This window comes from Gobio gobio (assembly GCF_949357685.1).
Source record: "Gobio gobio genome assembly, chromosome: 17".
Classification (NCBI taxonomy): Eukaryota; Metazoa; Chordata; class Actinopteri; order Cypriniformes; family Gobionidae; genus Gobio; species Gobio gobio.
The window spans coordinates 29,959,130-29,983,750 of record NC_137110.1 but is presented as its reverse complement, the minus strand read 5'-3'; the positions used below and the strand labels follow the sequence as shown (position 1 = coordinate 29,983,750).

General features: G+C 39.8%; 1 protein-coding gene across 2 annotated transcripts in view; it reads right to left on the bottom strand.

Moving 5' to 3' along the window:
* Window positions 1-24,621, bottom strand: part of LOC307141302 (SEC14-like protein 1) — a 202,685-nt gene that overhangs the window by 133,040 nt on the left and 45,024 nt on the right. For both annotated transcript variants that reach the window (XM_079841374.1, XM_079841375.1), the window contains exons 3-4: window positions 19,832-19,981; window positions 19,277-19,408 (exon numbers count right to left, since the gene is read on the bottom strand). In XM_079841374.1, coding sequence (XP_079697500.1) covers window positions 19,277-19,408; window positions 19,832-19,981 — 282 coding nt within the window. The remainder of the gene's footprint in view (window positions 1-19,276; window positions 19,409-19,831; window positions 19,982-24,621) is intronic.

The following is a 24,621-nucleotide window of genomic DNA, read 5'->3' as shown; positions in this document are numbered from 1 at the left end:
GAGGAATTTGGTGAGAGGTGGAAAAAAGTCTACCTCATAATTATTAGGGGAGCATACTGAGAAGAGAACCATTTTTAAATTATTCCATGCAAATTATTCCATGTAATAACTCCTCTTGAAGCACTATTATGCGATGAAGAGGCTATCAGTTTAAAATATCTATTCTGAGGCCCTGTCCACACGAACACGGTATTTTCAAAACCGCAGCTTTTTCTACGCGGTTTGGCTGTTCGTCCACACGCAAACGCAGTATCCGGTTACTGAAACCGGACTTTTTTGAAAACTCCGGCCAGGGTGAAGATTTTTAGAAACTCGTTACAGCGTTGTCGTGTAGACGGTGAAATCGGAGATTTCGGCTTGTTAAGTCGAAATGTGCGCCGCTATCGCTTTTGTTTATACATGAGTGGAGTCTATGCGTAACTTTTAATAACTCTGCTAACAGCGCTTATTACATATATACAGATACATGCGCAGTTATCTCATTGTATTGCAGAACAGAGGCGTCAGAATGCAATAATACAACATAGTAAAGCAAAAGTGTGTGAAGCTTCAGTCCACTTGAGCCCTGCCCCTGTGTATATACAGTTACCTGTCAAACTTGTTTCCAAAGTAAACTTGTAGAAGGGTTTCACTGAGCCCATGGCATCGGTGCCGTGGATGGGACCCATGTGGAAATCAAGCAGCCAACCAGCGCGGTTTTGCGATTTCATGTGGACGGAGATTTTTTTTAAACCGTGCTTGTGTGGACGCGATTGTTTTTTAAAACGGAGGAAAAACTCTGGTTATAAAAATACCCGTGTACGTGTGGACTAGGCCTGAAAGCGGGTGACGTCAGAAGCCTTGAGATGCGATTATTGTATTAGGGCAATGTCAGTTCATTTGCGATGCAGATAGTCTCGACATCTGGATCTTTTTATGGGAGAGTTTAGAACATTGACGTTCCACGATATCACATTTTAATGTGATATCGTGGAACGTCAATGTTCTAAACACTCCCATAAAAAGATCCAATCAATTAAACTTGGGACAGAAGTACCCATAGTAACCAAACACATCGATGAGAATTTCATCCCCATGAAACACATAAATAGAGATAACAAAAACAGCAAACCCTGGTAGTTTTAACATTATATTAGTTAAAACGGCAAATAAATTCCAAAAACAAATTACTATTGGCAGCTTGCAGAGAGGAAGAACACACTCTCTTATCTGTCTGGAAAATAAATCTACTCGAGGCCATGCACTCGGACTTGAGGGGTAACAGTTACTCAGACATCAGCATCTCTCACCTGAGTGTCCATCACTGCGAAAATGAAACCTATATCCCTATTCAAGTGCTATAATATATAACCAAGAGGGACGAATTTACTCTTCAGACATCCCTGTAAGTGCTGTGATATCCCTCTCCGTAGTGGCGATCAGAGACGAGATGAAACGATCCAGGTCTCCGGGGGTTTTGAAAAGCAAGTGCTCCTGGCCGTTACGCACTTTAACCGACGCAGGGTAGAGCAGAAATGACTCGATGCCTAGTAGTTGGAGGTGTTTCCTCCCTTCAGCCATAGCTTTCCTCTTTTGGGACGTTCCCTTGCTGAAGTCAGGAAAGAACCGCAAATTACCCCCTTCGTAGCTCAACGGTGATGCGCTCCTGGCTCCATGCAGGATCGCCTGCCGGTCATTGTAGCGAAGGAGCTTGAAAATCAAAGTGCGCGCTCTATTCCTGGAGGGATCCTTGTTCGCATACAAATGGTGCGCCCGTTCGATCTCGATCGTCTTCCCTTGTAGAGCCGGGATCCACTTGGGAATATGGGTCTGCAAGATCTGAATAGCATTCCCTCCTTCAGCTCCTTCCCATAGGCCCACCAACCATCGGTTATTTTGTCTGGATTTATCTTCATAAAGAAATAGGTTCTCCTGAAGCTCCTCTAGGCAGGACTTGCTAGCAGTCGAGTCCCTTTTAATATCCCGCACCGTAGCCTGCATGCTGTCACATCTATAGACGAACGATTTGACATCCTTTTCCAGCGAGTCCAATCGTGCGGTGAACGTCGATATTTCCTCGCGAACAATCGTCGTCATGCTTAGGTTTATAGCACTCAGTTGCTTATCGAGCATTTCAGCAATGGCGTCATGAAGATGCTTGTCGTCTTTATGCTTTTTCTTCACCCGGGAGTGGATTTATTCTCATTTAGATGCCATCTATAGTGCACTAGAACAAGGGATTTACATGAAATACGGCCAAAAACTTAGTAGGGATAAATAAATTCTAAAAATAGACAACTGAGGAAGAGCGTCGATATTAAGCAGCCATCACCGTCCGCTGCGCATGCGCAACTCCTTTGATTCAGATTCTTATTGATTCCCAGTTTTTATTCCAGTAAGGTAAAAACATTTAGTCAAACATTAATCTCAAACATACAGTGCTTAACAAATTTGTTAGACCACCTGTCATAATAAAGACAAAACAAATATTTTAGGAACCTGTCAAAAACTTGTTTAAAACTAAAATTTGTATTGTCATTTATTAGCCAAATAACAACCTGAAACAACTAAATAGTCTTTATTTGACTTGGCCAACTGTTACTAAAGAGCTTAAACATACTGGTGGATTAACCATTACAGAAATATAAAACATTTATTTGCTAAAAATAGTATTTCCAATTTGATGCGACTAATCGAAAACTTTCTGGATAAAAAAAATCAACAACTATAATCTCAATAAATTACGATCACCTAGAGGAAAGAACCACTGAAGCATTGCAAAAATTGTCAAATTTACCAATATCCACCCAAAATTGTATTCTACCCAGGGCTGGGCGATATATCGATATAAAAAAATATATCGATATATTTTTAGACGCGATATGGAATTAGACCATATCGCGTATATCGATATAGTTCAAATTTGCCCTGCTCCCCGCGCCACCGCCCCTCCTCTTCGAGGGGGGGGAGGGGGCAGGCACACAGAGCCACTCTTAAACAAACATGGAGGAAGCAACTACGGAGCGCGCGGAGGATTCAAAGTATCAGATGAAAATAAACAAATAAACAAGTTACAGCCAGGGGTGGAAGCACTACAAATCTTTTTCACCACCTAAAACAGTGGCACAAACTGCAGTACGAAGAGTCTTTGAAACTGCGCGCTGAAGAAAGCCACAGCCGCAAGCCATCGACAACCCGAAAAAGCTCCCGCCCCGAAACAAAGCTCACTGCAAACTTCATTTTCCCGCAATGTGCCTTATGAAAAGAAAAGTGTCAAGTGGTGTACTATAACTAAAGCGGTGTCCGTACGTCCAACGGGGGGACGTGTCCCCCGCACTTTTAATAAAACGTACATTCGTCCCCCGCACTTTTACCGGGTTGCACCGGTCCAAGTCGACCCGCTCCGTGCGGGATTCGAACCGGCGTCTAGTCTTACTGGCCTACGTCTGTTACACAAGCAAGTGCGTTTACGTAGAAGCCAACGTAAATAAATCTAGATTTAAAATCAAAGACACAAAATAATCTATACACGACTTGTCATTTTAGTCGTATCCAAAAACGAGGCGATCTGAACACTATGGAGTGCTAACACTCTCGTGGAACACTCCAATTATTGACTGATGAAACGTGACAACAAACACGATTGCGACAATAACCTATATGGTTTGTGTTTTTCCAGCCATCTCAAGGTATTTATTGACAATAAAGAATATAAATAATGCAGTGCTAACTGACAGCCTTTTTAATGTTTAGTAGGCTATCTTCTGCTTGCCAAGGCTGCATTTATTTAATAAAAAATACAGTTAAAACATTAATATTGCGAAATATATTCACATATATTCACAGATGTTTTAATTTGTATAGTAAAGTGTAATTTATTCCTGTGATCAAAGTTGAATTTTCAGCATAATTACTCCAGTCTTCAGTCTCACATGATCCTTCTGAAATAATTCTAATATGATCATTTGTTGAAAAGGAAACATTTAGGGTTATAATCATTGTTGAAAACAGCTGTGGAAACCATGATGCATTTTATTTTTCAGGATTGTTTAATGAATAAAAAGTTAAATGAACAGCATTTATTTGCATTGAATAAAGCATGGATAAATCTTTTGTTATATTATAAATGCCACTTGATCAATTTAAAGCATGTTTGATGAATAAAAGTATACATTTCTCTCTTTTTTTATCTTACCACAAATGTTTGAATAGTTTCATGATTTCCACAAAATGAAGCAGCACAACTGTTTTCAACATTGATAATAATCATAAATGTTTCTTGAGCATCAAATGAACATATTAGAATGATTTCTGAAAGATCATGTGACACTGAAGACTGGAGTAATGATAAATTCAGCTTAGATCACAGGAATAAATTACAAAGATTTCTTTCTTTTTTACTATATATTCACATAGCTGCTTTACATTGGGATAATATTTCCCTGTATTACTTTTTTACTGCATTTTTTTTATTAAATAAATGCAGCCTTGGTGAGCAGAAGACTTCTTTCAAAAACATTTAACCATTGTAATGTTTCCAAACTTTTGATAGGTACTGTATATTTTCTGCCTTATTCAGTGATATTTTTTTTACAAAGCATAAAATCCATTGGGACTTAATGCACAAGTGTTTGTAGTACATAAACTAATCATAAAATTGGCATAACATATAGGAAAAACATTATATATATTAGTGGTTATTGTTCAGCAGTGTATTTGATATCTTACTGAATTAAAAGCAAGAGATAAGATCAATTAAATCTGTCAATTAGACAAAGGTCAGAAAAAAACTGGTATTACACATGACATTTCTGTCCCCTTCACTTCTGAAAAGATGACTACGCCCCTGCTCCTGTCCTATTGTTATACAGTATTTTTTTTTTTACATTTTATTGTTATTTGAACAGTTGAGCATTTAATTATGAAAAAGGTGAAGAAACCTGTTTACTATTTATTCATTTGATTTTGCAACTGTTCACTGAAATGGCTGGTTTCAATAAAACTTGTGACGTCATATTTGGCTTTGACTGAACATTTGCTCTCACTTTGAGGAAAAATATCGGGATATATATCGTATATCGATATTCAGCCTAAAAATATCGGGATATGACTTTTTGTCCATATCGCCCAGCCCTAATTCTACCCAAACTCTTAGACTTTTTCCAAACACTACCATTGCCATTACCAAACATGTTTTATGATAAACTTAAACTAATTGCTAAATTTATTTGAAATGATAGAAAAGCTAGACTACGCCTTAAGCCATTACAACTGCCCTATGAAAGGGGAGGGCTTCAACTTCCCAATTTTAGATGGTACTATATGGTTGCCCAAATGACTTCAGCATTAAACTATTTCCATACAACAGTGCCTCCAGCTTGGGTAGACATTGAAAAAGAGTCCATCCCATATACCATTAAAATATATCTATACTCTTCAGATAAGAAGTCATTGAAGAACACAAAAAGTTCAACAGACAAAGGGAGGCTCGCGCTTTTGGTCTCCCGTACGTGATTGGGTCATCTCAAGATAGGGCGTCAGCCAGCTCATCTATAAGAACGAAAACTGACCGTTAACTCTTCGCATTCCGCCAACGAGAGAGCACCGGCATTCCGCCAACGAGAGAGCACCGGCATTCCGCCAACGAGAGAGCACCGGCATTCCTCCAAAGAAACACCACTGGCATTCTGCCAAAGAGAGAGCCCCGGCTTTACGCCAGAGAAAGAGAGACCACCGGATTCCGCCAGAGAGAGAAAGGCCGCCAGCTTCCTAGAACAACTTTTTCCAGCGCCAGAAAATTCCTCCGGGTAGCAAAAGTGCATAAAACTGCAAGTGCATCAGTAACCTGAGAAGACACGCTTCAACAGGCAACGTAATTTGGACACAAAATAGCAAACGGACATTCAGAAACAATCCATTTCCACTCACTAAACATCAACATATTGCTGGTGAAAAACACCAAACAGTCAACTTGACTTGCAGCGAGTGCTGAGCGTTTTTTGGTGAGGTATGATCAAGTATGTCTTTGCCAGCTGCACAATATGTGGATACATATATACCGCTTGATTTTTGCCACCAACTGAGAGGATTTTCGTCAACAGGAAACACATCTCTTTCATTTATATCCATCTCATGCTCCTAAAGCCCTGATTGCCTTCTTCTGCACTGCTCTGTGTCTGACTGAATACGCCGTTGAACAGGTTGCCCATTTTTCCGCCTTTTTACAGCCGCACCGATGTACTGGATAAAAAAAAACGCGTCAGTTACGTCATCATCATGTCTCGCGTGCCTCTACCAAAAATTCTAATGCACCGTTTTTGCATTCGAATGTGCTTTATTTTGTAAATTCGACGAATATTCGAAATTCTAATTTTTTTGGCAGCCCTACTGTGGGCAAAGGGAGAAAAGACAGCTCCAATGATTGTCTATGAATTACAGCTAAGCCACCACCACGACAAGTGTTACGGGCTTTCTCCAGGTAGCTGTAACCAGGGGGCAGGCTTCATTTAGTGCTGAGTAAACGGCAGGGTGATGCCATGTTTCCGTTAAGCACATAAGATCTAATCCCTTATCCATGATGTGGTCTTGGATGAAAGATGATTTATTTGTGAGGGAACTCGCGAAGATTGTGGAAGTTTTCCTCCGTGAAATGTGCAGCGGGAGCTGCGATCCCGTCGTGCATGAACCGCGGCTCATGAATTGCAAATACAGATGAATATTGTCCATTATGTCACATTTTCCAGTCTTCTCCTCCGACCCTGTCTGTCTCGTGCTTTATGATGGGCAGCATCTGCAAACTGTTCTCCTCTGTCTCATACACACGTGTGCATATAACATGCTGTATGTTAAACGCACTGCAAGGCACCCCAGTCCCTGGGAAGGAAAGCAAGTAGGCTACCCCAGACCAGCAATCCGGATGAAAATAACAGCGTTTCGTCGGCATTTCAGCAACACCACTCCAGCCTAACTATACCACAACAACAGCGATACAAAATGGCCTCACCCACCCTTTTTTATTATTCTCGGAGGAGGGGTTTATGTAAATATTGGGGCTGGTGGAATGTCTGTAGTCGCCTACTGGCCGTTTGCTGTAGTCCTTAGAAATTGATTTCTTTAAAAGCAAATATCTCCCTTTAGCAACATTACACGCTAGCTAAAGTTAGAATAGTGAAATCGTGGTTTACCACCCCTTTAAGATACAATTTATACAAAACGAAATTCACTTTAAAGAAAGCATATCACTTTCTACAAAACAAAACCAAAAAAATCACTTTCTACAAAACAAAACTCCAGAATAATTTCTGACAAACTTTGATATTAAATAAAAAAATACCATTAAGCTATAATATTTAAACATCAATATGAAGCAAAATACGTTTGACTGGTACTATATTTATCGCATCTGAGCAGACATTTGCGAATAAAAGTTTTATTGTAAAAGAGCCTAGTGTCACATCAATAAACATGTTATAATCTGTCCAAAACAAGCCAAATAAATCTTGTCTAAACAGTCTTGCTTGTATGACATTTAATGTTGCAACAGGATTCATATTTAAATATGAATATTCAATATTAAATGTCTTTTTGCATTTAATATTCAAAGATGCTAACAGAATAAACAGACCTTACAATCAGCGGCGGAATCCTTTTGCTCTTAGAAATGAACAGCTTTTCATGAGGAAAATAAATACAGGATTATTGCTCAACGCTTCTCAAAACGATGTAGCTGAAGTAACGTTACAGCTCTTCACTAGATGTGTTTCTATGAGTTGATGTGTGGGCATTGATGCTGGGATCGTTAGTTTTTGAATCTGAAAGAGCGTGCGATCCGTGGGCGTGGTCGCATTAGCGGATATTGAAGTCAGGGTTCTTGCAGGTTTCAGAAAGTCAAATTTAAGACCTTTTTAAGACATTTTAAGACCATAAAGATTGAAATTTAAGACCTATACGACGCATTACCAAAATTATTTAAATCAAAGAAATAATAAAAAAAGCAATGACATTAGTAACCCTCCACAGCCAACAACGTGCCAAATGCCCAAAACCTTAGGCCCAAAATGAAAATAGGCTAAAACAAACTTGCCCTCAAATAGAATAGATTACAAAACAGCATATTAATAGCCTAATAGAGATTGAACAGGGGATGCACGAGGGAGATAGGATAAACTAGGGATGCACGATTTGGGGAAGATATCTAATTGCGATTATTCTGGTTAAAATGCAATTTTATTTTATTTATTTTTTTACAAATGAAAAGTGTATGCATATAACATTTTATATATTAATGTTTATATATTAACGAGACTAATAATAATGATGATATTCAATAAATACAAATATTTAACAAAATTAGAAATATTACTATTACAATAACATTTTAATTATTAAAAAATAAAAAATAGAGTATTTAAGAATAAATATAACAATATAGTAATACTAATAAAATAACATTTATATTTTACAGAAAACTTATTTTACAAAAAAAACCTGCTGGGTTACCTGTTAATATGCAGACAGCTTATTACTAAAAATCATTAGAAAGGTCTAAAGATTTATTGTAAAAAATAAAATAAAAAAATAAAGAAAGTGCTTTTTATCTGTGATATAAATTTTTAAAAAATATAAAAGTCTATGTATTTAATATGAAATATGAGCCTCTTATGCATCCACTGTGGGGGAAAAACTGTACATTGGAGAAAAACATGGGTTATTTGAGTCTCTTGGGCACTGATAAGAAAAAAAGAATAAGTTGAGTGTATTTGATCACAATGTCGTCATCTGACTCGCAATGTTTGGAATTACTTGGATTAAAATTGAAAATGATCTTACAAAATGGAGTTACTTTTGATAAAATGAATGAATGAAACGGAGTTATTATATTATCACAACCACAATGAGAAATCAAATGAAATCCAAACACCAGGCGAATGAGAAAAGACAGCTGTCCATCACTGCATTCATGAGTGCAGGTAAGCACAGAGCGAGATAACATATGAAAGCAAAATGATCTAATCAAATGCTTCCTTTAAGTCTTGTCGAGGGTTTAAGAACAGAAAACACAAAGCGCTGTTAGAAACTTAACTTAACACCGTTATCTTTGTCTCTGTTTTTCCTCAACATTATAATGTGAAACAATATAAACACGATAACCATATTCTGACTCGAGTGTATATGTACATTCTGCACGATAACTGGCGTGCTCTGCTTTATTAGTGTTCTTATCCGCTCGCGCTGCTTGAGCTTATAATGCTTTTTGTTCTTTAGGCCTATTTTTTTTTGTTTACACATATTGTTTAATGTTTTGAACTGAATGAAAGCCTTAAGATATAATGTAAGCTTGTTGTGTTTATTACCTAATCATAAGTTTGTTCAGATATGGTGACGACAACTTGATGAATAAAAAAAAAAAAACGTAACCGGTTACTCACGTAACCTCGGTTCCCTGAGAGAGGGAACAAGTATTGTGTATGGGAAAAGCTCCTTTTCTCGAGAATATGAAGCAAAAACGTTATTCTATAAAGTATCTATGTAAAGCGCAGTGCAACTGCACAGCAGATAGAACAGTGTGAGCTGCGCGCTGATTGGCTGTGCTGCGACAACTGCAGGAACCTATGGCAAGGCGGCTGTGAGAGCAAACCAATTTAGGGTCGCTAGAAAATCCCGTCGAAAAAGGTCGCTAGAATTAGCATATTGGAGGCTATAAAAGACCGTGTTCAGGCATAGGATTTCAGGTTAAAAATCGACTGAAGCGATACCCTGAGAAGCACAAGCACGGCACATTACGCAATACTCGTTCACTCTCAGGGAACCGAGGTTACATGAGTAACCGAGTACGTTCCCTTTCAAGAGGTCTCTCGTATTGCGTATGGGAACCCCATTTCAAACGCTGTGCGTGCTTAACTGGCCCAAACTATGGTCTGAGGAGAACCTGAGGCACGTAAGCTGGGTAACAGTGAGCCCCAGGGAAGCCAACAAAAATGTGCCTCGTATAAGGGCATAATGTATATATAGGCCGGATAGAATCGGGCCTAATAATAAGTGGCGATACCTATTAAATGGAGAGAATCCCTGCTTGTAAAGCGGGGACTTCCAGTTTATAAAACCTGATAAAAGTGGACGGAGAGGCCCAGCCTGCCGCCGCACAGATATCTTCCAGGGGTATGCCACATGACCATGCCCACGACAAGGCCATGCCTATGGTGGAATGGGCTTTGATGCCTATAGGGCAAACGAGACCTTTAGACTTGTGAGATAGCGTCTGCTATCCAGTGTGACAGTCTCTGCTTCGTGACAGCACAACCTTTAGTGCGGCCACTGAAGCACACAAAGAGCTGTTCCGACTGCCTAGAAGGGGCGGAACGCTCTAGATATAGCCTCAGCGCTCTAACTGGGCAAAGCAGAATTTTCGTCTTGTGACCCGGGCAGGGCCAATAGTGAAATGACCTGTGCCCTGAAGGGAGTGGAAAGCACTTTAGGAACATAACCATGTCTTGGCTCGAGGACAACCCTGGAGTCATTTGGCCCAAACTCGAGAACGGAAGCACTCGCAGAGAGCGCGTGTAAATCACCCACTCGCTTGACTGAGGCCAGTGCCAGCAGAAAAGCGGTTTTGAGTGAGAGGTGCTTTATGCTCACAGACTGAAGCAGTTCGAAGGGGGAGTCCTTCATGGCTTCTAATACTGTGGCAAGGTCACATTTAGGAACTGAGGGGGGGGCAAGGCGGGTTCAGCCTCATGGCGCACAATAAGCTCACTTTTCCCCAGTGATTTTCCCGCGACCTGAACGTGATATGCTGCTATGGCGGCAATATACACCTTGAGCGTGGAGGGGGAACGACCCACGTCCATTAGCTCTTGAAGGAATGCGAGCACTTCTGCCACCTCGCACGAGTGTGCATCGAGGTTTCGTGCTGTACACCATTTAGAGAATACCGACCATTTTAGTGCACAGAGCCGCCTGGTTGCAGGGGCTCTAGCTTCAGAAATGGTATTCAGAACTCTTTCAGAGAGGTCCCCGGGTATCCGTTGATGGGCCATACGTGGAGAGCCCACAGTTCGGGACGGGGATGCCAGATTTTCCCTCTCGCCTGCGCGAGGAGGCCTCTCATCAGCGGAATCGGCCATGGGGCTGTGTCTGACATCTGAGTCAATTCGGAGACCCGTATTCGGTTATTCCACATCTGAGCTACTAATGGCACTGTGGATTCGGTTTCCTTGATCTTTCTGATGGCCTGTGGCAACATCGTGATCGGAGGAAAAGCATAGAGGGTGACTGGGCCAGACGTGGGCCAGTGCATCCTTGCATTTGGATAAAAATATTGGGCAGTGAGCATTGTCTTCTGAGGCGAAAAGATCTACTTTCGCTTTGCAGAAGGTGCTCCAAATCAACTGAATTGTCTGCGGGTGAAGGGACCATTCCCCCGGGGAATGCCGCATCTGGATAACATATCCGGACCTTGATTCAGGATACCTTGCACGTGAGCCGCTCTCAGGGAACTCAGGTAGTGCTCTGCCCATAAAAGGAGGCATTTCGCCATGGAATGAAGAAAGCCTGATTTCAGACCGCCCAGGTGATTTATATAGGATACCACTGACATGTTGTCCGTTCGGACCAGGACGTGGTGACCCTTTATGTACGGAAGGAAAGCTCTTATCTCTTTTATCTCTGGAGAGTTTATGTGGAGCCTTTTCTCTGATTTTGCCCATTGGCCAGAGACTGGCTTGCCCACGTGAAGGGCGCCCCAACCTAGGTTGGACGCATCTGTCAAGACTAGGGATGGGCATTTTTGTCAATTTCTCATTTCGATCATCGATAGGTCTCAAAAACGAGTACTCGAGTACTCGGGGGCGGGGCATGTCCGTCATTGTGATAATGAAAATACTGTTATGAAAATGGTTGTTGACAAATACAAACGTGACATGAAAACAGGTATATGAAAACATGAACATAAAACAAAAAATAACTGCTAGATTATGATGCATAAATGTCTTTGAAAAAGAAACATCTTTATAAAATGACCGTCTCAAATAACCAAGTCAGTAATATCGAGCATTGCCTTTGAGCTGAAACTGTGAAATAACACCACCCTGCAGAGCTTGCTAGCTGGTTAATAAACTCAACCAATCGCACCCTATATCAATATTAATATGAAGATTATTATGAACCTATTACGACAAATCAACACAAAAGGATGTGAATGCGCACGTGAACTTCAGCGTGCTAGATTTTACAGGCGAAGGGTTTGAAACGGAACATTTTGAATGCGCTCTTCCCTTAACAACGCTGATACAAGGACAACGAAAGCACACAGGAGCAACATTTTATTAAAATCGTGTTCTCATTATAATGCTTTGACAGATTGACTCTGCACATCATGCACTTAATTTTATTATTCATGATCGAAGCGTTTACAGACATCACTGCGCGTTTTCGAACTCATAACGAAAAACAACTTTAAATAAACTAGGTCTAGCCTACTGTTAAAAAATACGAGAACAGTATAGCACTGCTGCATTACTAATATCAATGATTCTGAGAAAGAAATAGCCTATCTAAAAAGAATATGACTGTCTCTAATCCATCATGTCGAGCATGAAATATGCGTTTGAGCTGAAACTGAAGAGAATGAACAACAGCCGGTATAACGGCAGCGCTTTGCTAGCTTATTAAGCTCAACCAAACGTTTTTTATATTAGATTAATCAGATAGACAACATAAAAGTAATCTTACAACGTGCATCTGCAGAAAAGGACGCGAATGCACACATGAACTTCACGCGCTAGTCTGAGTGTTCTCGCTAGTTTTTTCTGTGGATATCCTTTAACAGCTGATACAAGGGGAACTAAGCACAGATCATTTACAGCATTCTATTTTCATCGTGTTCTCATTATAATGCTATGTAGGCTATGACAGATTGGCGCTGCACTAACCATTTAATGATCACAGTGATTCCAGACATCACTGCAGTGCACGCCTCAGTTTCACTTTATATCGCCGCGGACTGGAGGCGTGCTGTATAACGCTAACCAATCAGACCTCAGGTACCGCGCAAAACGACACAATAACCAATAAAAAAGAGACAAATATTTTTTTTTAAAGTCAGGGCGATCATCGTTCTCATGATCGATGATCGCTGTCACGTTCGAGTACTCGATTACTCGACCACTGTTGCCCATCCCTAGTCAAGACCACTTTCCATTTCGTAACTGTACCCATAATCACACCTGTCTGGTACCAGGTGGTCGCCTTCCAAGGAGCCAGAGCTTTGACACAGCTGTGGTTCACTTTGATGCGAAACTGGCCTGATCACCATGCGTGTGCTGGAACGTGGGATTTCAAGCATGTGTAATAGACCAAGTTTGAGTACTGCCAATGCCGAGGCCATAAGACCTAGCATCCTCTGAAAACGTTTGAGAGGAATTCACGCACCAGCTTTGAATGACACCATGTTCTGAATGGAGAGGGCGCGCTGTGACGTAAGCCGCGCCCTCATTTGTATGGAGTCTATGACCGTACCCAGGAAAGAAACATTCTGGGAGGGAGACATTGAACTCTTGGCGGTATTGATCCTGAGACCCAAACATTCTAGATGATTGAGGAGCCAGGACCTGTGGGTCATCAACTGTGTCTTTCATTGGACAATGACAAGCCAATCGTTGAGGTAGTTGAGTATTCGTATGCCTTTTAGCCTCAGAGGGGCTAAGGCAGTACATTCATGCACTTCGTAAGTGTGCGAGGTGCCAGGGATAACCCAAGTGGCAGGACTATGTATTGATAAGCCTGACCCTCGAAGGCGAATCTCAAGAATGGCCTGTGACGGGGAGCTATCTGAATGTGAAAGTAGGCATCTTTCAGGTCAACTGTGAAAAACCAACCCCCAGGGAGAATGTGCGCAATGATTTGTTTCACTGTCAGCATCTTGAACAAGCGTGTCATGAGCGCTTTGTTCAGATATCTGAGATCTAGGATGGTCTGAGGCCACCATGCTTTTTCGGGACGAGGAAGTAGCGACTGTAAAAGCCTGACTCGCTTAGTGTCGGGTGCACGGTTTCCACCACTCCCTTTTATAACGGTTTCGATACCTCGGCGCGGAGCACGTGACTCACACTGCTTTTCACTGAGGTCTTGACCACGTCGCGAAAGCGCGGGGGTCTGCGAGCGAACTGTAGCGAGTAACCTCGTTTTATTATATTCAACACCCAATTTGATATACTGGGAATGGCCTGCCAGGCATGGGCCCGTGAAGCTAGGGATTGATTTAGAATCGGGGGCGGGCCGCTTAGTGATAGGGACCCGGTAACCCGGTTGCTTTGTGCTTGTAACACTGTGGGGATGGTGTTTATGTTTGGCGGCGAGCACTGTGTAGTGGGCGCGCGCATTACATTTGTGGCACAGGACAGCGCGTGCGCTGAGTGGGAGGTGTTCAAGTGTAGGGGTGCATACTTTGAAGTGGGCACACTATCTACAGAGAAAAAGCTCTTTTTGAGATTTATTTGGGTCACTGTGAAAACAGCGTTTATGTGCAGGCGAGCGCTTTTGACAACGGGCTCGTTGACCGCAGAAATGAAGTCGCCAGTCACCTGATTGTAGGGAACTGGGAGATCAGGATTGTAGGATTTGTGCAGTCTGCCTTAAAGTGACAGCAGCTTTGTAAAAAGCTTTGTAACTTTTAAGTATTTAAATTAGTTCAAGGTGGTCGTATGCTAGCATGTCGGATGGAGCATCACTTACTGGCTTAAACCACCATGGCATAGCGTGCATTTATACAACAATAATAAAATAATGCATTGACATGAAAAAGGAAATTTACTTTTGATACTTAAGTACTTTTAAAAGCAAGTACTTCTGTACTTTTACTTAAGTAAAAATAGTTTTGAACAACTTTCACTTGTAACAGAGTAATATTTGACCAGTAGTACTTTTACTTTCACTCGAGTAATGGAGTTGTGTACTTTGTCCACCTCTGGCTCCGAGACAGAGTCTGACTACTCGCTGCCAGATGCAGCCATAGAAAGGCTGTCCTCCTCCTCCTCTTCCGCTCTACACGAGGCGCAGGAAGGGCGAGGCATTTGCAACAACGCTTAGCTCTTTTTGAAAGTGGGGTTGCAGCGGCAACACACACAACATAGACAGCAGAGTAAAGGATATAATAACGCCGGATGGCGCAACTGGAACAGCAGACGGCTGAAGGCGGAGACCAGACGGGAATCCGGCGTCCTCAAGGCTGCAGAGAAGTTCCGCTGAGTGCTTTTCGACGGCGTTGCTTCAATTCCGAAGATCAACAAAAGGTATCGCTGAAGGAGGTTAAATCTGAAATCCTATAGCTGAACACGGTCTTTTATAGCCTCAATATGCTAATTCTAGCGACCTTTTTCGGCAGGATTTTCTAGCGACCCTAATTGGTTCGCTCTCTCAGCCGCCTCGCCATAGGTTCCTGCAGTTGCCGCAGCACAGCCAGTCAGCGCGCAGCTCGCACTGTTCTATTGGCTGTGCAGCCGCACTGTGCTTTTATAGAATAAAGTTTTTGCTTCATATTCGAGAAAAGGAGCTTTTCCCATACGCAATACGAGAGACCTCTTGAAAGGGAACGTCTTATTTTCTCAAAATAACGTTGTTAAAATAAACAAATATTTTTAATATTCGTTTTTTTATGAGCCCAAATATTCGAATACAACATTTTGGAAAAATGCCCATCACTACTAGACACGACCACAACACATCACCGAAGTATCAGCAGAGATCCTGTCAACTAGACTAGATAGTTAGATAGTTTGCACCGATTAATATCAATAACTTTTTTTTGGAAGGAGATAAAGAAAAAAAATTTCTCCCCTGTTTACTGACACCTAGTGGAATCCACAGAAACTTTCTGAAGGGAAATAGACCAAACAAATTAATTAAAAAATAAATAAAAATATGACTTGTTATATATGTTTATCATAAAATTGTGAATAAATACAATATAATATATGCAAGCATTCCACCACTGTGTTAAAATTTAGAGCGTTTTCTGTAAAATGAGACCATTTTTATCAATTTACTCCAATGTATGTGGGTAGGGCGCTCTTAAATTCAGATATGCCTAATTATCTAAAAAATTCTAAATATGCTGCAGAGCTGAAGTGGTTAAGAACACAATTAGATAATACCAATTTAGGTCAACCAATTACCAAGCAATTATTAATTTTGTTCAGTCTGTGGTGTAAAAGGTCGCATTAGCAATTAAAAAAAACAAAAACAAAACATGGTCATGTCAAAGTGTCAATAATTTTGGTCCCAAATTTATATCAGTTTTTGGGTATATTATGTCAGTTTACTTTATTTTGCTATCCTCACTTACATAAATTAACTATAGTGTCCTAGCCTGAAGTAGAGACCAGCGCGGGACAGATTTTTCAGTCCCGGTCCCGCAGGATTCTGTCCCGCTCCAGCAAAAATATATGTTACCTTCTAATAACTGCGCAATGAATATTCCATAATGTCTACACTATCTTTGTTATAATCAGAGGATTTGCCAGCATACAGGATTTAGCACTCAGCAAAAACTCTGACTATCTTAAATGCATCTGTTTGGCCATTGCATTCTAGAAATAACATTGCACAATGCAGCAAAAACATGTTATAAACAGAAACTCTGCCAATGCTTCTGCCTGTAAATCGTTTTTATTTTGTTTTAGTTGTACTTGTTGCTTTTGTGCAAAAGATGAATAACAATGTATTTTGTTTTTACAACCAAAATGTATCACGGCCCTGCCCACCGGACTATTTTAAATAGTGAAATAATTCCTTTCCTGCTTTGCGCTCCTGACTTGTTATCTGAAGGAAAAATATGTTAATGGGTATTTTTGATCATGCTAATTCGTCCGCAGTGAAGTTTAGCTGATGCTACATACTTGGCATGTATGTGTGTGCGCATGTGTGTTTGTGTTAATGATGAGCAGATTGAGATTATATCTGTGGATCAGGCGGACCAAATAATAAGATATAACATTGTAATCAATTGCAGGTGGATCTGAGGTAAATAATGTGTTGATTTTATTAAAGACACTGAACTCTCATTTAACGGTAAAATGTCATGAACGTACGGCACTCTTTTACTTTCATTTTCAAAAACAGCATCTCTTCAGGGAAAACAAATCAAGGAAAACGTGTGCCTAAAGCACCTCCTAGTGGCTATTATATAAAACACAAAGGAAAAACCCTACATGAGATATTGCTTAACAGTTTTACCTAAAAAAACACAGAAATTATTCTAATAGGAATTCTCCAACATAATGAATGGAAATATTAACTTGTTTAAAAAGTTTTTATTTTTTATTCTTCAGGTACTAATTTGCAGAATTTACATAGATTATTATTATAGATCGTGTGACTTACTTATACTTACTTATAACTAAAAAATTATATCTGGTGTCTGAATAATTTTTGGTTTGACTCTGTATATCATATTGGCCCTCATTTATCAAGTGCGTACACCAAATTTCCAGCGTACACCTGGCGTACACCCAAAACCACGGTGACTTTGAGATTTATTAATATGGACGTTGGCGTACGGCACGCTCAAATCCTACTCCAGCTCAGGAGGTGGTGTACGCACGTTTTGAGTTAGTGCGAAAATGCGCAGAAAAACAATTCCTAACACCACAAAACGCACTGACAAATATGCTATATTATGACCCACTGTGGAAAAACAACAACAACAACAACTAAAGCCCTATTCGCACGGGATAAGTAGGCTATTATCTGGGGACCTCGTGTGATTTAGAATTTACTCCCCCACATCTGAATTTTGCATGGCGCATTCGCACGGGATAAGCTGTGATTTTACTCGAATTTACTGACTTATCTCCCGGATATGATGTAAAGACTTGAAAAAATTTGTTCGTTATAGATATAGCTGTATGAAATTATAAACAGTCTTATCGATATAATTTTGATTGTTTTATAGTAATAAAAATAATTTCGTCCAGTTAGAGAACAGACGCAATTAAAAACGTAACTGAGCAATAATAACAATATACGGCAGAAGATTCAGTTTCAAAGCTAAATGTAAAAGTGCCCATTTAAGAGAGTTGTCATTGTACTGTTCTGTTTTTGTGTTTTTCATTAAGAATAATATTAAACACACCATTCAAGCAATTTACTCCCAAATTGGTGCTCATTCTAAAGTGAAAGTATAATCCGCGCGGCCGCACGGGACTTCATAACGGTGCGCATTATATGCAGCCTAGCTCCATTCTTCGTGAAAGATAAAGATAGAAATGCGCACAGGACACAAAAACCTTGCAAAAATGATATACGATCCGCCTAATCCCGGCCAAATCAGAGAGATGCCGATTCGCACGGGACTAATGTTATCACAGGACCTCTGTATAACTCCAGTTGCGAGCCTGTGCGCTTTACCTGACGTTTCAGGTTTAGGCCGGCAGCTGCGCACGGACTGGGACTGAAAATAATTCAGACTGACAAAATAATAAAAATGACATTCTTCTTCTTTTAAATAATAATAAAATAAATAATAATAATAACGACATTCTTCTTCTAAATAACAATAAGCGTCATTAATAATACAAATCATAATAATAATAATAAGAATCTTACAAATTGTCATGCAATTATTAATGTGAATGAATGGTACTCCACATCACATCATCACTTTTGTACACCCCAATACATGTGACGTGATACGAAATTAAATGCTAATTATTTCAAAACACGTGCTGTAAAATAATGAATTGTGATAGGTAATTTCTCATCCAAACAGCTATTTAAACTGGATTTCCACCGTACACCTTTTTGTGGGCGCCTTTAATCCCACTCTTTAAACTCCCAAATAAAACAATTTTGTTTGTTTTTTCCACTTCCCTGGTGATGGTCTCGAGCTCCATGTCGGAGAAGTTTCGCTTCTTTGCCGTCTTCCGTGTGTCCATGGCGTAAAATGAGGGCATGGGGGAGGCAGAGACTTGAATATATAGGGGCGTGTTATTCTAATGACGATCATTTTTAGCCGCGGCATTTATCAAGGGCAGGTATTGCGTACACCTGGATTTCAGAGGTCACACAGCTTCATAAATCAGGTGGTGAGAGGAGTGTAAGCATAAAACATATACGCCCGTTTCTACGCAAGATTGATAAATGAGGGCAAATGTATAATATGATTGGACACCTGCATTTGTTACCTTGCTATCAATAGCAAGGTAAAAAAAAAGCAGATGTCCAATCATATTATACAACCAAATTAAAGTTGCTAATGACATGCTTAACAGCACATCTGAGATGTGAGGGTGATTTCTCTCACCGAGTAACAGCAAAGTTCATGGATTAGGACTCTGTTGGAGAAGGTTTCATTGTGGGATTCAATATGAAGAGTTCTTTCTCTGTGGTTCAGGGAGTTCTTCTGCATGAAGTAGACATAGTCCACACCAGCAATCTACACACACACACACACACAAACACACACACACACAAACACACACACACACACACAGAGAGAATGTATTACAGAAGAGTTAACATTTAATTATGTTTACTAACATCTTACATCACTTAGTATAACCTTTAAAAGACATTTTCAAAGCAAAGCAACATCCAGAAATTTTACATTTACATTTATGCATTTGGCAGACGCTTTTATCCAAAGCGACTTACAGTGCTTATTACAGGGACAATCCCCCTGGAGCAACATGTAGTAAAGTGCCTTGCTCAAGGACACACTGGTGGTGACCGCTGGGATTGAACCAGCAACCTTCTGCGTATCAGTTCCATGGTTTAACCCACTGGACCACCATCTCACATGAGCAAAAAAAACATGAAGGGGGAAAGTAGAGCAAGGGAAGGGATGTTTTCATTTTACCCGTTTTAGGAGTCGGGGAGCATCTACGTCCAGTTTACACCTTCTTTCAATCTTATGAATGGATCCATCCTCACTGTTTTCCTCATTGATCACATCACTGTCGACAAACATGGGGATCAGATGACAGGTGGGAAACCTCCTCTCATATGCCTGAGGAAGAGACAAGAAGAGTTGATGAAAATCCACTAGATTTTCTGTATGGAAGAAAACAGGTACAGGATGTGTGCTTTTGCATGAGCACAGTCACTGAGGGCCACATGTTGTGGAGAAAGACATTAATCAGATATGTGGCGTCACTAGTGTGCACAATGGCATGATATTTAAAAAATAAATGAAGACTAAATTTGAAATTTAACACTCTTAGCAAAATATTGAACTAGATTAAAAAGTTAATCAAGACAGACTTGAGAAAGCCTAGCCAGAAAAGCTTTTTAAACGAAGACATTTTAAAGCTTGCAGTTCAAAGCAGTTATAGTTTAAAGACATAGATCAGCCACAGATTTTCTAAATTTGAGGCCTTGTCACTGACCATGTCTCAAGCCAACACAAACACTCACACTCTTGTAAGCAGAACTGCTGAGAAGTTTTTGCCCAAAACCTTGTGTCCTCTGGGAAAATCACTGCTCTCTGCTGCATATGAAATATGAAACGCTCTAGGCGGTCTCGTTCAGCTTCAGGGTTTGAAGCAGTTTTAAAGGGATAGTTCAGTCATCATTTACTCACGCTACTCAAGTTTTCCCAAACTTATTTTATGTTCAGCAGAAGAAAGAAATTCATATAAGATATTTTTAAGAATATGCGTAACCAAACAGTACATGGGGCCCCATTGACTATGGAAAGGGTTAGAAGGTGAGTAAATGACAGAATTTAAATTTTTGGGTAAACTACCTCTACGTTTAAAGTAGTTTTAAAAGCTCAAAGTCTGAAGGTTTTCAGTGTCTCAGACAAATAGATTGCTACAGTATGTGAAAGCTATGGCATTCTGTGGCTGCAAGGGCATTGCTAGACATTTGTAGGGCTGGACCCTAATATTCGTTCAGTGGGTTGGAATTCGGTTTTCAATTTTGGGATTCGAATATTCGTTTTTTGTGTTTGTTTTTTTCACACACCTGGCATCCCCCTCGAAACAGTTCTCATTCGCGCTTGAATAGGTTTACACTATAAATTCTGGCGAAATACTTTTTTTTTTTTTTTTTTTTACAAATCATCTTACCGTATATAGCCTAGCCATTTTTAATAGGATGGACCGTTGAAGGAACCTAACCTCGTTATACTTAATAAATATAGTTGCTTCTTAGTCTACTAAAGTGTTCCCTGCAACTGGAGTATTCTCTGTCTAGTCTAGAGCACACAACTGCATGAAATTGTATAGACACAAGCTCAGGCATGCGCTTCTATGAATAGAACAATAGAAACTAAATACATTAGCCCTTTTACCAATTATTAATCAATCTAAATTAATCTACTGCGAAATATAGGCACTTGTAAAAACTCAAACGTGGGACGTAACAGACATGCGTTTTGTATCACTGGTGCAGTGTCGGTTATCAGAGCATATAAGCTACTTTAGTAGGCTAAGAAGCAATTATATTTATTAAGTATAACGAGGTTGGGTTCCTTCAACTGTGAGGTGCACCGCTTCCGGCTCACGCTGTTCTGTAGTTTGTTGAATGTTTTTCATTTCTGAACGCGTCGCATGTCCATATTGCACCAAATGGGACACTGCACTCCCTTGGGTCCGCAGCAACACACCCGTCCCGTGTGAAGTCGATTGGATGAACAGTTCTCGACATAAATCGAAATGCAAACCGATTCTTGCCTTTATTAGAGAGAAGAATATGTTCAGTCCCCTTCTTCTGAAGCTTGAACTCAAAAAATGGTATTCAGACCAGCCCTAGACATTTGGTGTCCTGGGTGGTTGCTATACGTTTTTTAGGGTAGCTATCCAGTTGCTATGCCAAGTCCCATCACCTTTATTTATATAGTGCGTTATACAATACATTAGGGGTGTAACAGTAGACAAAACTGACGGTTCGGTACGTACCTCGGATTTGAAGTCACGGTTCGGTACGAGTTCGGTACAGCAGTTTTACCAAATTGATTTTTAACAGTGGTTTACTGAAAAAAATTGTGTCTGTCCTTAAATTAATTCAATTATAACTAAAACTATATAGGGAGCCCTTACTTACACATTGCTATTAAAGATTAACAACAGAGCCCAAATTATTAGCCTAAATTCAGTTGCTATTTATTTATAGCTCAAGCTTCTCATAGGGAAGTTTTTGCATTAACTTCTAAATCTAATTATATATATTTTTTTTCTCCAGTTCGTTGTTGAAATATAATAATTTTAACACAGTGGCTGTCATTTTCATGACAGATTTATTTAAACAGACATTAAATAAACAAGACATCACTAACAGGTTAAGTAGAATATAATGAATATGTAGGCTAATATAGTGCATATATTTAGCGAAAGAGTTAATCTCTCTAGTGAACTAACAGCTGTGGACACTGAAAGACTGCCTGAGGTAAATGTGATGCTACGTGACATTGTTTACAAGCCGTTTTATTGTCTTTCCACCATTGAAGCACATATTGAGCGATTACACGACATATGATACATTTCAGTAAGTTGTAATGTATCCTCAACATACCTTAAAGGGTTAGTTCACCCAAAAATGAAATTTCTTCCATTAATGACTCACCCCAATGTTGTTCCACACCCATAAGACCTCCATTCATCCTTGGAACACAGTTTAAGATATTTTAGATTTAGTCCGAGGGCTTTCAGTCCTTTGAATGTAAGTGTATGCATAAATAACAAAAACTAAGACTTTATTAAGCATCGTCTTCTCTTCCGGCTTTGTTTGAATCCGCGTTCACGACGCCACAGTGACGCTGCTGACGTAAGACGCTGTGACATGTTATCTGGTTATCTTTGGCGATTAGGGCATCCGGGACATGCACACTTACGCACAATTTTTTTTTTTAAATATAGCAATACAAACAATGTAGAACATCTTGTTTACAGCGTGTGTCTCCCTCAGACTACAAACAAAGCTCTGTCGCACCAGATAACACGTCACAGCGTCTTACGTCAGCAGCGTCACTGTGGCGTCGTGAACGCGGATTCAAACAAAGCCGGAAGACAATGCTTAATAAAGTCTTAGTTTTTGTTATTTTTGGACCAAAATGTATTGTCGACGCTTCAAAAGAGTCTAACTAACCAAATGATGTCACATATGGACTACTTTGATGATGTTTTCATTACCTTTCTGGACGTGGACAGCAAAGTGTGCATACACTTACATTCAAAGGACTGAAAGCCCTCGGACTAAATCTAAAATATCTTAAACTGTGTTCCGAGGATGAACGGAGGTCTTACGGGTGTGGAACAACATTGGGGTGAGTCATTAATGGAAGAAATTTCATTTTTGGGTGAACTAACCCTTTAAGAGATGTTATTTTATGTTTATTGTTTAGGAAGAGGTGATCGCGTTCACTCGCGCTGCCACTTGAAGTTGAACTGACGCGTGGCATTTATCGTTTGAATTTCATGATAAAATGGACTTAATACTTAATATTTTCGTGTGGGAACTCGGATTGAAGTGTGTTCCATGCTTACAACAAGTCGACTGTTAACTGTTAAAGAATGCACTCGGAAACCGTTCGGTACACGAAACGGTTCAATACGAATACGTGTACCGTTACACCCCTATAATACATAATATCAAATCAGCTTTACAGTGATAAACAGGAAAATAACAGAATCAGTAATGCAAACAGAATTCAATTCTGCAGTAAAGGAACTTAAAAAGAAGAAGAAAAAAAAGACAACTGTCATTATTCAGTAAATTCAGCTTTAGAAAACAGTGGTGTCATCATCCAACTCCGTTCAGTTCAAGTTGTTCTCATCTAATAGTGTTAGAGCAGTCAATATAATAATTTTCCTTAATATTAAGTGTATATTAGGGCTGCACGATTAATTGCAATTAACACTATATCACGCTTAAATTAATTGGCTTAGTGCGATTATTTTTTATGCTTAGCTTGTCAGTGCCGCACGGCTCTGTGATCAGTAAATGCAGCTCAATCTGAAAGCACTGCAAGTTTGAGTAGCTTGTAATGTGCATTTGAAAAAGCAACACACATCAAACATCTTTCCAAACATAAGCAGCATTTATTAACCTCGTCCAACAAAAGACAACATTTAATAACATGTTTTTACTCCAAACCCACTTCATTATGTCAGTTGAGTGTTCGAAAACATCCTTCTGTGAGATAATGAGGCTTCTTACATAGGGCATAAAACATATTTCATAGTTTTCTATACAGCGATAAAGGCTGTGTCATTTAGCACTGAAGTATAAATATACTTTATAATCATGAAAATACCTGAGAAGGCTTGAAGAACTCAAATAAACCATGTATTGTCGTATTTGTGTGTTTATTAGTCATGTTTAAATCAAAGCATTTCAATCTTCCATTTATTCAGCTACAGCGATAGTATGATGCCCATAGGGATTGAAACGACATGCGTTATCGTACTTCTGAGGGGTATATTTGGAATTTCTGTGCAAGAGAGCCCTCTGGCTTTCAGATAACAGCTTTGCTGCACTGACCAGCTGCACATAAAATATTTGCAGCCTTTGCCATATCACGTGCAGTTTATTTTTGATTAATCGTGAAGCCCAAGTGTATATATTACAAATTAAATCTTTGAATTGAGTGTGCCATTAAAGGTGACGTACGCAATCGCAAAATCGTTGCTGAACACTGTTGATATT